This window comes from Leptonychotes weddellii, chromosome 3 (assembly GCF_054177405.1).
Source record: "Leptonychotes weddellii isolate Sample4059 chromosome 3, ASM5417740v2, whole genome shotgun sequence".
Taxonomy (NCBI): Eukaryota; Metazoa; Chordata; class Mammalia; order Carnivora; family Phocidae; genus Leptonychotes; species Leptonychotes weddellii.
The window spans coordinates 6,651,992-6,664,766 of record NC_138371.1 but is presented as its reverse complement, the minus strand read 5'-3'; the positions used below and the strand labels follow the sequence as shown (position 1 = coordinate 6,664,766).

At 59.4% G+C, this 12,775-nt stretch overlaps 1 protein-coding gene across 1 annotated transcript; it reads left to right on the top strand.

The window, feature by feature from the left end:
* Positions 1-3,125, top strand: ALPI (alkaline phosphatase, intestinal). Its single transcript, XM_081815455.1, has 11 exons — positions 1-201; positions 284-400; positions 516-631; positions 835-1,009; positions 1,088-1,260; positions 1,505-1,639; positions 1,725-1,797; positions 1,930-2,064; positions 2,151-2,342; positions 2,564-2,686; positions 2,818-3,125. Exons 1-11 carry the CDS (start codon positions 132-134, stop codon positions 3,123-3,125), a joined length of 1,617 nt encoding a protein of 538 aa, XP_081671581.1. The 5' UTR covers positions 1-131.
* The last annotated feature ends 9,650 nt before the right edge of the window (positions 3,126-12,775 follow it).

Here is a 12,775-nt window from a genome sequence, read left to right as displayed (position 1 = left end):
GGGCCAAAGTCCTGCCCGGACCGAAGCCCCGGCGGCTCGTCCGGCAGCTGGTGCCCACGTTCTGGCGCCCCCGGGGCCCCAGCCTGCCCAGAGTTCTGGCCTTGCCGCCCCCCCCCCGCCCTCCGACAGGCATGCAGGGGCCCTGCGTGCTGCTGCTGCTGCTGGGCCTGAGGCCGTGGCTGGCCCTTGGCGTCATCCCAGGTAACGAGGCACCTCCCAGCTGCCCCACACACAGGGGGCACTCCCCCGAGACTGACCTGGCTTCCCCTCTCCACTCGGCCAGCTGAGGAGGAGGACCCAGCCTTCTGGAACCGCCAGGCGGCCCAGGCCCTGGACACTGCGAAGAAGCTGCAGCCCATCCAGACGGCTGCTAAGAACCTCATTCTCTTCTTGGGGGACGGTGAGTGTGCAAGGCCTGGCCGTGCCCTGTGGCTCCCCCAGCCCTGGCACCCAAGGCTGCCAGTGGACACAGACCGACCTTGCGGACTCAGGCCTGACAAGGTGTGCTCCTTCAGGGATGGGGGTGCCCACAGTGACAGCCACTCGGATCCTAAAGGGGCAAATTAATAACCATCTGGGACCTGAGACACCCCTGGCCATGGACCACTTTCCGTACCTGGCTCTGTCCAAGGTAAGGGCTGGTGGCTCAGGGTGCTCCCCACCAGAGGGGTGGGGTGGGGTGGGGCTCGGGAGGGCGGCAGGAGGGGAGACCCCAGGCGGGTTGGAGCCTGAGTCAGGGGCACCAGGGCAGTGAGGGTGGGCCCCGGGGCCTGGGTCGGGATCTTGGGCGCCTGACGGTGTCACGGGGGGAGCTGAGGATGTCTCTGTCCCCAGACATACAACGTGGACAGACAGGTGCCAGACAGCGCAGGCACAGCCACGGCCTACCTGTGCGGCGTCAAGGCCAACTACCAGACCATCGGCGTGAGCGCAGCCGCCCGCTTGAACCAGTGTAACACGACGCGTGGCAATGAGGTCACTTCCGTGATGAACCGGGCCAAGAAAGCAGGTGGGCTTGGGGCCAGCTTTGCGGGCAGAGGCAGGATGAGAGACCTCGGGGGCTCACCCTGACCTCTACCACCCGCAGGGAAGTCGGTGGGGGTGGTGACCACTACGAGAGTGCAGCATGCCTCGCCAGCAGGCTCCTACGCACACGTAGTGAACCGCAACTGGTACTCGGACGCCGACATGCCTGCCAAGGCGCGGGAGGAGGGATGCCAGGACATCGCCCAGCAGCTCATCTCCAACATGGACATTGATGTGGGACATGAAGGGCAAGGGGGGCGGGGTGCCGGCCCGGGGCCACAGTCCCGGGCAGCTGACAGCCTGAGCTCTGGGGGCTGGCAGGGTCTCCAGGAGCCTGGGGAAGGGGGGTGGTGGTGGAGAAGGTACAGCTGGGGCCAGACCATACCCACAGACCTGGCAGGGGAGCTGGAGGCTGTCTGAGAAGAGAGCAAAGGGCCAGCCAAGCCCCAAGCCCACCTGCCTAATCCTTTGGCTACAGGTGATCCTGGGCGGAGGCCGAAAGTACATGTTCCCCAAGGGGACTCCAGACCCTGAGTATCCAACTGACGCCAAACAGAACGGAGTCAGGTTGGATGGGCGGAACTTGGTGCACGAGTGGCAGGACAAGTACCAGGTGATGGGGGCTGGCAGGTGCAAGGGGTACAGCAGGGACAAGGATGAGAGGGCTCTGGACTGAGGCTCTGTTCCACCCCTCCCAGGGTGCCCGGTATGTGTGGAATCGCAAGGCGCTCATGGAAGCATCCCAGGACCCCTCTGTAACACACCTCATGGGTAATGAGCCCAGACCCCCCTCTTTCCTGCCCTGGCCTCCCGGTCCTCAGAAAGCCAAGCAGATACACAGATGTTCAGGCCACGGATCCTCCCCACTCCCCAGCCAGTCACCACCGGCCCCCTTTCCCACAGGCCTCTTTGAGCCAGGAGACACCAAATACGAGTTCCACCGAAACCAGGCCCAGGACCCGTCCCTGATGGAGATGACAGAGGTGGCCGTGCGCGTGCTGAGCAGGAACCCCCGTGGCTTCTACCTCTTCGTGGAGGGTGAGTGGCAGCCCCTTGCCCAGCAGAGGAGTGGGAATGGTCAGGGCGTTTGGGCATTGTCCACTTTCCACGCATCCTGCTTGCAGGAGGCCGCATCGACCACGGTCATCACGACGGCACGGCTTATCTGGCACTGACCGAGGCCGTCATGTTCGATTCTGCCATCGACAAGGCCAGCCAGATCACAAGCGAGAATGACACCCTGACCCTTGTCACCGCTGACCACTCTCACGTCTTCTCTTTTGGTGGCTACACACTGCGAGGGAGCTCCATTTTCGGTAGGCAGGGAGCTCCATCTGCGGGAGCAGGTGCTGTTTCCCAAATTATATGGCATAAATGGCTCTGGGTCTCAGTGTCCTTGCCTGTCAAATGGGGTAGTAGCCCCTGCCTCGTCGGGTGCTTGTGAGGATTTGGCCAGCGCGTAGGCAACCTGGGCTGGGCACGCAGGGGGCCCCCCTCGCTGTGGTCGGTGTGCTCAGCAGGGCCCTCCTCCCCGCAGGGCTGGCCCCCAGCATAGCCCAAGACAACAAGACCTACACCTCCATCCTTTACGGCAACGGCCCCGGCGCCAGCTTCGCGCTCACCTGGAACTCCCGGCCCAACGTCAACCACAGCCAGAGCAGTGAGCGCCGGGGGCCAGCGGGGCGGTCGGGGGGCTGGGGGGGGGGCCGAGGGGTTGGGGGCGCGGTGGGGGCCTCGCGGGAGGGGGAGGCCGCCCGCCCCGCTGGCCCTGAAGCCCCACCCTCCTGCCAGCGGACCCCGCATACAAGCAGCAGGCCGTGGCGCCCCTGCTCTCCGAGACCCACGGCGGCGAGGACGTGGCGGTGTTCGCGCGCGGGCCGCAGGCGCACCTGGTGCACGGCGTGCAGGAGCAGACCTTCGTGGCCCACGTCATGGCCTTCGCCGCCTGCCTCGAGCCCTACACCGACTGCGGCCTGCAGCCCTCGGCCTCCCCCACCGACGCCGCGCTCCCCGGCCCGGCCGCTGCGCCGCCGTCGCTGCCGCTGCCGCTGCTGGCCGGGGCGCTGCTGCTGGGGTTGCTGGCGGGCGCCGCGCCCTGACTGCCCGGATCGCCGCCCGGGCCCCGCCGCCCCCGCCCCCGCCCCCGTCCCCGCCCCCGCGCCCTCCGCCTCCCACCTCCAGCCCCAGGCCCCGCCCCCTCCGCCCCCTCCACCTCCCACCTCCAGCCCTAGGCCCCGCCCCCGGGCCCCCAGCGCGGGCCCCTCCCCAGACCTTCACCCCGATGGCGCGGGCTGTCCCGGGCGCCCCGCGGGCCGCGGTGGCGGCTTTCCGGGGCACCCACGGCCCCCCGTGGGCTGTTCTCGACTCCCCACCCCCAACCTCAGCGCCAGGGTAAGGACGGGGGGCTCCGACCACCAGGCTCTGCCCGAGGACCAGGCGGGCACCATGCCAGAGGCATCCCCCCCAGGGCCACGACTCGCGCAGACCCTGCAGCACACCCGTCTCTTGGCCTCATTCTTCACAGCACCTTGGGGACCCGAGGACTCGGGCATGTCAGGATGCCCGGAAAAGGGTAGCTTCCTGTCACCCCCGCAACCGGCCCTGTAGCCACCTTGCTGGCTGAGGAGGCTGCTGGGGCCGGAGTGCTGTACCATCCGCCATGGGCACCTCCTGGGGCCCAGCGGTACTATTACACAGAGAGGAGATGCTGACACGGAATGGAGAGACTTGTCCCAAGTCACTTAGCTACTGGTGTTCACCCCCCAGTGCCCATTCCAGGCTGGGAGACCCAAGGAGCATGCAGAGCAGGCAGCCCTAGAGCTAGCCTTGCCCCCTCCGGGAGACCATCGGGGTGCTAGGCACAGATCTGTGAAGAGAGGAGAGTCCCTCTCCTCCCGGGGCCTCTATTCTACTGAGAGAGACAAAGCAATAATCAAATAAACTGTTATGCAGTGTAAAGACAGTAGTGATATGTTCTAGAAAGAAAAATCATTAGTATATGGGAGCACAGAAGGATGTCTGGGAGTGAGGGGATGGGGAGGATAACTCAGATCAGGAGGTCAGGGAGGGGCTGCCTGAGGAGAAGACAGTGGAGCAGAGACAAGGAAGTGAGGGCTTGAGTAATGCAGGAGGAACAGCCATGCAAAGGCCCTGAGGCAGCAATCAGTAAGTGCTATTCTAGGCCTATAGCTGGATCAGAGAGTTGGGGTGGGGTAGGGTAGGGGGTAAAACCTGAGACATAAGGATGGGAGCAGGTGGGTGAGGAGTTTGAACTTTATCCAGAGTGTGTGGTGTGTGATTGGAAAGCTTTGAGCAGGGGCATAACATGACCTGAATCTTGGAAAATATCACTGATTATTTTATGGATAAGAGTTTTGTTTTGTTTTGTTTTCGGGAAGGGGGTATAGGGTGGGAGCTGGGAAACCAGAGGGGAGGTGCAGACTCCAAACATTTCTGACCTCCATCCAAAAATATTCTGGAGCACCCACTCCAATATAGTTGCACTTGTTGCATATCTAACCCACCCTGGGGGAACATTGAAAAGAATTTATGAAAGTTAAATCAGCTATATTTTTAAAGAAATTTTACAAAATTACAAATTTATTTGTACATTTGCAAAGGTGCAAAAAAAGCATTTTGCTCTCACTAGAAATATTAATATAATTATGCTTCTTTACTAAAATCTTTTTAAAAATTGAAGAATAATTGACATACAATATTGTATTAGTTTCAGGTGTCCAACACAGTGATTCGATATATATGTACAATAAGAAATGGCCACCACAGTAAGTCCAGTTACCATCTGGCACCATACTGAGTCGTTACAATTCTTATTTACTAAAATCTTGATTTTGCACTGTAAAACATTGATTTGAAGGCATAGCCCTTGGGGCAGTTTATTTCAATTCTGGACCTTAGTAGCTGTTATAAAAATATTGGAGCTGAATGGGAAAAGGGCATCATTAGCTAGGCTCGCTAAGCCATCATACTCATTTTATTTTTTATTTTATTATGTTAATCACCATACATTACATCATTAGTTTTTGATGTTGTGTTCCATGATTCTTTGTTTGCGTATAACACCCAGTGCTCCATTCAATACGTGCCCTCTTTAATACCCATCACCAGGCTAACCCATCCCCCCACCCCCCTCCCCTCTAGAACACTCAGTTTGTTTCTCAGAGTCCATGGTCTCTCATGCATCATACTCATTTTTAAACTCCATCCACCAGTCATGCAAGGACTCAATAAAATCCAGCTGCTATAATTCTGTCTTCCCTGTTGTCAATTACTTGGTCTTACAAGCTAATGGGAAGGTGTTGCATGTTTATGTTTCATAAATGGGTTCAAAGCCCAAGGAAACTACATTTTAAAACTCCACAGGTTGGGGCGCCTGGGTGGCTCAGTCGTTAAGCATCTGCCTTCAGCTCAGGTCATGATCCCGGGGTCCTGGGATGGAGGCCCCAAGTTGCAGGGAATCTGCTTCTCCTTCTCCCTCTGCCCCTCCACCCTTCTCATGTGTGCTCTCTCTCTCTCAAATAAATAAATGAAATCTTTAAAATAAATAAATAAAACTCTACAGGTTTAGGGGCACCTGGCTGACTCAGTGGGTAGAGCATGCGACTCTTGATTTGGGGTTGTAAGTATGTAAGTTCAAGACCCACGTTGGGGGTAGAGTTCACTTAAAAAAACAAATGAAATTTTTAAAATGTAAAACTCTACAGGTTTAAAAAAGAGATTATTCTGGGGTTAGTGATAATGGTTGCACCACTTTTAATATCCTAAAAACCACTGAATTGTACACTTTAAATGAGTGAATTTTACGGCATGGAAATAACAACTAAATTTTTAAAAAATAGTTTCTGCTTCCAAGTTTTTTTTTTTAAATGTGTAGGTTTTGTGAGTCAAACACATTGTTAGCCACAAAATTGTGTGTCCATGGAAACATTTTCAAACATTTGTTTCAACATCTTTACCTGGGAGGTGCAGATGCAGCGAAGGTGAATCTGTTTTTCCAATAATTTTCCTGGGTGCCTAAAACTGTTAGCTCTTGTCTCCTCAAGAAATGCCAGCACCTAGGTCTTCAAAAGGAGGGCAAGCTCAGAGGAAAGAGAGGGAGGGGGATTCATGACAGCCCTTTTCAATTCTTTGCCATAAAGATGACTCGTTCTGGGACACCTGGGTGGCTCAGCTGGTTAAGCGTCTGCCTTCGGCTCAGGTCATGATCCCAGGGTCCTGGGATCGGGTCCGCATCGAGCTCCCTGCTCAGTGGGGAGCCTGCCTTTCCCTCTCCCACTCCCCCTGCTTGTGTGCGCGCGCTCTCTCTAATAAATAAATAAAATCTTTAAAAAAAAAAAAAGATGACTCGTTCTGTGTGGTCTGGAAGTTTTCCTGGTCACAGCCAATCTTACTGCCAAGTATCATAAAGATTCTACTCTGCTAGAACAACCTTGACTTTATAAAGTTAACACCACTGAGGGCTCCTGTAGCCTTTCATTTGACCTCTGGCTTCTGGTTCTTTCCTTCAGTGGTTTGACAGGATGGGCCAGTGCATGAGTTTTGGAGGTGCTGCTATCTCTATATCTTTCCCTCATCCAGAAACCTTTAAAAAATCCTTCCCCGGTAGCTGTTCCATCGGGGCGGGGAGGGAGTACCCTGACACTGTTTTCCCCCCGTTTGCAACTGTTCTTATTAAACAAGGCATTCACCTTTGGGCACATATCTTCTCTGCTTTATCTTTCCTTTCCTGATTCACACACACACACACACACACACACACACACGGTTTGTGATTTTCATTATTGGACCAGAACCCAGCAGATACCTTAAGCTGAGATGTGTGGAAATCGTGCAGCAAACCTCCCACACTGGGTAATTTGCACTAACACTTCCTTCCAATCTGTGGTAGTGTTTTCTCTACATCTTTCAAGAGTATTTGCTGACAAAGAAATGCCTTTCGGTTTGTCGGCAGATCATTTTCTGTTCATTGTTTCTGCCATTTTTACTGCGGCAGAAAAAAAAAAAAAACTAAGTGTTTGCCTGGTGGTAGGTGTTTTTTGTCTCATGCTATTATGCAAGAAACTTCAAAAGAGCTTTCCAAATATTTATCATTGCTTAGGGAAATATCAAAAAAGTACTGAGCTGAAAAGCACCTAACTTTAAACATCGCTGGGAAAAGAATTGCGGGGGTTTGTCCCCATGTTCTGAAAGCTTCGTTTTTAAATGCCTCGCTGTCCACAAGGATTTCTTCGTGCTGCTGTTGACTAGCATCTCAAGGCCCCAGCAGCCTGGCTCGGTTTTGTTTATTTTGTATATTGGGGGCTAATTTCTCATCAGGTCTGCACCATGGGTAATGGCGACGAGCCTGTGTCAGGAGGGGGGACGTGTGATTGCTGCCACTTCTGGGCTTGCTTACCCGTGGGGATTATCTGCATTATTTGCAATTTCTTTACAGGACTCTTTTGGAAGCTGCTTGATTGTTTTTAGAGGATTCGTTTGTTTAAAACTAGACCACATTATCCATAAATCCATTTAGGCAGACACACTAAACTCTAACACATCACGAACAACGGACAGTGAGCAAACGGGGAGGGGATGCCCCTCATGGAGGGGGTTCCCTCCCTGAACACCCTCATTCTCGTCCCCTAGGACACCCGCAACCAAGGCGGGGGTGGGTGCCCGGATGACAGGGTACAGGGGCCAGCAGGGAGCTCGATGTTAAATATGAACATACTGATTCCCGCGTTAGGGTGGTCCTGCTCAGGGTCGTGGCAAGGCTGCAGATGGATTAAGGATGGCAGCGCCCAGCACACGACAGGCGCTCAGGAAGGCCCAGTGTCCCTTTAAGCAGATGGGGGACCCCGGACAGGACTCGGGCTAAACAGCTCCCGTTGGCTGGGGGTACATCTCCACTGGCAGGGCTCAGACAGGGGCCCGGAGGACGCCACAGGTCCAGCCCCCTCGGCCCACGGCCCCCGCCCCTGGAGTGCCCCGCACCCAGCCCAACGCGGCTCAGGCAGCTGCTCCAGGATGTGTCACGCTGGGGACAAACAGGCACGCCGTCTCTCAGGAGGCCCCAGACAGGATGCCAGATGTGCCCTTGTCCTGACCTTGAGGCTGACATTCCCATCTGCTGCTGTGAGCCGCCCACCTCTCCTTTCCAGAAACAGGTCTCCCCCCCTGGTGAGCATCTGCATGCCAGGCTCTTGTCCCTGTGAGGCTGCCACCACCAAGCCCCAGGCCTCCAGGAAGCTGCGCCGTATTTTCAATGGCACCCTCCGATCTAAAGGGGCCCAGGGCCTGCTTACCCCAGCCGAACAGAGCTTCAGCAACTGCTGCATTGCCCACAGCAGGCCAGAGCACTGACAGCAGGCAGCCGGGGGTCCCCTTGGCGTAACCTTGTCACTGGGGAAGCCCGGGCTGTGCCAACGTGCCGGGCACAGGGACCAGGGACCAACTGTGAGGCCCCCTAGCCGCCCCTCAGGGAGGAAACGGCTGCTCCCCCCGCCCCACCCCTGCCCCAGGCCCAAAGGGTGAGGCCACCCACCGTCCACCCTCACCCGGGACCACCCAGGCCCCGCGGGGCGCCCTGTCCTTGCCCTTCCTTTGCTCAGCAGCCTTGCAAGTCCCCTTAGCAGCCAGTGTGGCGCTCCCCTCCCTCCCTGCCCAGGGCTCCTCAGGTGAGAGAGAAATGGCGGTGTGCAGGTCCCTCCCTGCAGATCCCGTCAGCGGTCCCTGCGACGTTCTGGTCCCGCAGGAAGGCGGGAGGGGGTTTTTTTTATTATTATTTATGCAAACTCTAGACAAGGCGAGCTGCGGCTTAACGGCACCATGTGGCGGTGGCTCGGGGACCCGAGCTGCCTGCCGCCCGGTGAATCAGCCTGAGCCACTGCCTGGGCCCCGGCGGGCGCCGCCTCCTTCGCCTCCGACCTGATGAGCTCATGCCGGGGCCGCTCAGAGGGGCCTGGGCCTCAGGGGCGAACGCTGGGCCCACGGAGCCCTCTGGGCGCCGCCAGGCCTGCGCAGGCTGGCCGGGAGGGCAGAAGGGGGAGCCCCGTGTGGTCGGGGCAGTCACAGGGCAGGGACCCCCCAAAGGGTGGGAGGCCTTGGGACCTGGGAGTCCCCATCCCCGGCAGTTTGCAGACAAGGCCGGCGACCCGGCGGATGCTGCTGGGGAGGCGCTCTCCTCAGACAGGCTTGGCTCAGTGACGAGCCGAGCAAATTCCAGTAGTCCAGGCTCCCACAGAAGCTGTGGGGTGGGCGGGGGGCGGCTGGGCTGGCACACCCTGCCGCCTGCCCTGTCCTGCTGTTGGGTGGCCTGAGGGGACACCTCTGGCCAGCCTGGAGCCTGCAGGGGGGAGGGGAAATTGCTCTTTTTAACAAAACCAGAGGAAGTGGATTTCTCAGGCCCACTTAGGAGAGGGGGAGGCATCCAGAAGGGGAGCGAGGAGAGGAGGCACAGAAAGGGCCCCTCGGGCACCCCAAACCTTCAGTAAAGTCTGTGACTCCACCCAGTCTCGTGTGGGTCTCCTTGGGGGGAAGGAACGGGGAGCAGAGGGGACCTAGCGGTGGGAAAGGAGGCATGAGGAGAAACCTGAGCCCCCTGAGAACCCACCCCAGAGGTATCTGCATATGGAGGACCCTGGGCTTCGCAACATGTTTAGAATGGGGGCTCAAGCCATTTAATGGTATTACATCTAGGGCACCTCACAAGCGGGGGCCCCCAGGGCTCCCCAGAGCCTTGGGCATCTGGGTCAGCACAGAAGCAGCCACAGGGACGGCAGAAACTTGAATCCGGCTCCACCGAGCAGGTTAGAAAGGCCTGGGGCTTATGGCTGCTCAGTGGCACCCAGCACCCCATGCCCCTTCCTGGGTACCACAGAAACCCCAGGGCTGCCACACTCCCTCTGAGACCCTAGGCAGGGAAGCTTGGGCGCACCTCTCCAGCTGGCTTCCAGTCCTTCCCAGATCTGTACAGAGTGGGTGCCCCAGAATGAGGGTGCTCCCGGCCTCCCTGGCCCCGAGGCCTTGGAGTCTGGCTGACACTACTGAGGCAGCAGCCGTGCAGGCCTGGGGGGGCTGGGGGGGCAGGGTCGGCTCACAGCAACCCATCCATGTGCAGGCCTGGGGGGCCGGGGGGGGCAGGGTCAGCTCACAGCAACCCATCCATGTGCAGGCCTGGGGGGCCTGGGGGGGCAGGGTCGGCTCACAGCAACCCATCCATGTGCAGGCCTGGGGGGCCTGGGGGGGCAGGGTCAGCTCACAGCAACCCAACCACGTGCAGGCCTGGGGGGCTGGGGGGCAGGGTCGGCTCACAGCAACCCAACCACGTGCAGGCCTGGGGGGCTGGGGGGGCAGGGTCGGCTCACAGCAACCCATCCATGTGCAGGCAGGCCCACCCCTCATGGCCATGATGCTCCTGGGACCCAGAGAGGGGGAGTCACTTGCCCAGGTCACCCTGCAGTGACCCCTGGGCTCAAGGTCTCAAAGCCACGGATGGCAGAACCGGGGCCACGGCAGGAACCAGGGGGCACTCTGCGCATGGGCCCCCGGGGGAGACACCTGTAAGCTTCAACGCAGCTGCGAACTGTCCTTTCTTTCCCTATTAACCGCTTAGGGGGCGTGCGCAGAGGAAGCCCTCCCCCCGCCCCGGGGAATGGGTGGGGCCAGCCCCATACAACCTGCCCCATTGCCACCCGAAGCGCCTTCTCTGCACTCGTGGCCTTCACTTAACACAAGGGGAACTGAGGCCGAGCGGGCAGCCGTGCGGACCTGGCTGGGCTCCCGCACTCCCGCAGAATCAGTCCGCTAAGCCTCAGCGCGGCCGCTAGCACGGGGCCGGCGACACCGCGAACGGCCCGCACCTGCACCAGACGTGTGGCTTCTGCACAGGACACGGAGAGGGCTGACGCTGAGTGCAGGATGGCCACCGGGGGCTCGGGAGCTGCCCGTCACCTAACACAGCAGTGTGACCCTAGTCAGGGCATGTGACTCCCCTCAGTTTCCCTGTCTGTTGAAGGGGCTGTTCCGCCACTCTGTCCATCTCGCTGGGTTGCAGTGACGCTCCCAGGGTCTGTCTGGAAAAGCAGTTTGGGAACCAGCGGGTGACACACGATGTCACAAGTGTGCCCTGCTGGGCCACACCGTGGCTCCGGGTTATATGGCTGTGTCTGAACTTCGTGGGCCCTGTCCACGCACCAGGACTCTGTGCTCGGGGTGCCCCTGGCTTGAGGTCCCTCTGACTGGATGATCTCTCTCGGTTTTCCCTAAAGAAGCGTGAGAAGCCTGGAAGCCCCAGGTCGCAGCGACATCTCCGCCGCAGCCCAGCGAGGAGCCGTGGGGCTGAGGAGTCCGGTGGCTTCACAGGCTCCCAGACCACCATCCTGCCGGCGTGTTGGGGGCCCCCTGGCTGGAACGCACCGTGGGCAGCAGGCTCCCGGCCGGTGGCCAAGTCCCACAGGCTCTCTGGCTTCCCACTGAACCAGCCTCCAGGCCAGGAGACTCATCCTCTCCCAGGGGCCCATCCCCGCCAAGCCCAAGCCCCTCTGGCCCCCTCAGCTGGGCACAGAGGGAAGGAGGAGGGACCCATCCCCAGGAGCGCGGGGCTTCCACACCCCTTCCTGAGATAGAGCGGAAGTGACCCTGGTGGGCCTGCTGGTGGCGCATCCCCAGGCCCCGCCCACCCCAGGCCTCCCCTGAGCCGGACCGGAGACAGGAGGGTTGGGTCTTGGGTGCAGCTGGGAAACTGGGAGAGCCCCTGGGGCACTGGGGGCGAAAGGGCTGGGCCCGGGGATTCCGATTCCCGCCAGGATCCCCCGTCGGATGGCTGGGGTGTGGCGTGGGGTGTGGAGGGTCCCAGACACCAGGCCCCACCCGGGTGGGCGGCAAGGAGAGAACTGTCCTCCTGCTCCAGCTGCCAGGGGCATGTTGTAGGACGGCAGCGGCTGGCGGATCCAGTACACACGTGCCCAGCACAGAGGGAAAGGGGCTTTGAGGGGAAACCAAGGTAGTCTGTAAACACAGCACCTCTACCAGGCTCCCAGTCCCTGTGGGCCCCACCTCCGCCCTTGCGGGGCAGCTCTGCCCTGGTTAGTGCGGCCTCCCGTCTCCTGAAGAAGAGCCCCTGGCCCTTGGGGAACTCGCCTGTTCCCATGGGGTCCTTCTAGGGTCCTGCCTCTTCTCTGTAGAGCCCCCACCCTGGGGCCACAAGATTCCCTGCCTCTACTCTGGCCCCATCCGCGGCGGCGTGCGTGTGCTTTCTGTCTCTCACTGCCCAAGGTTGGCGTGCCCGAGGCTCAGATACAGGAGCTTTTTAAGTGTCACTCCAGGCTGAGATGGGGACAGACGTTCCCTGAGCCTGACAGGAGCTGGGCTGGCAAGAGATGCGCCACTGCAGTGGGAGATGGGGACGGGCCACACCGGGCAGGGCAGGGGGACTGTAGGCTGTCCCTGAAGTAAGAGAAACAGACCCGAGGAGGAAAGGCAGGAGGCCCACTGGTTCCCCCCTCTCTGTGGACACCTCGGATAACCCAGTGGGGCTGCTCCACAGATGTCCTCCCCGCACCCCCACCCTCCTGGTCACGATGGGGCAGCCCTTCCTCTTCCCGCCCGCCACAGGCCACGCCTGGAGCCTCACCACCCGCCCCTGACGCTCCTTTCTCTCTCATCCCTGGAGCCTCCTCTTCAGACTGGAGGATGACTCAGTGTTGCATGGACTGGCCCCCCAACTCCCGGCTCCCCTCTCTCGGAC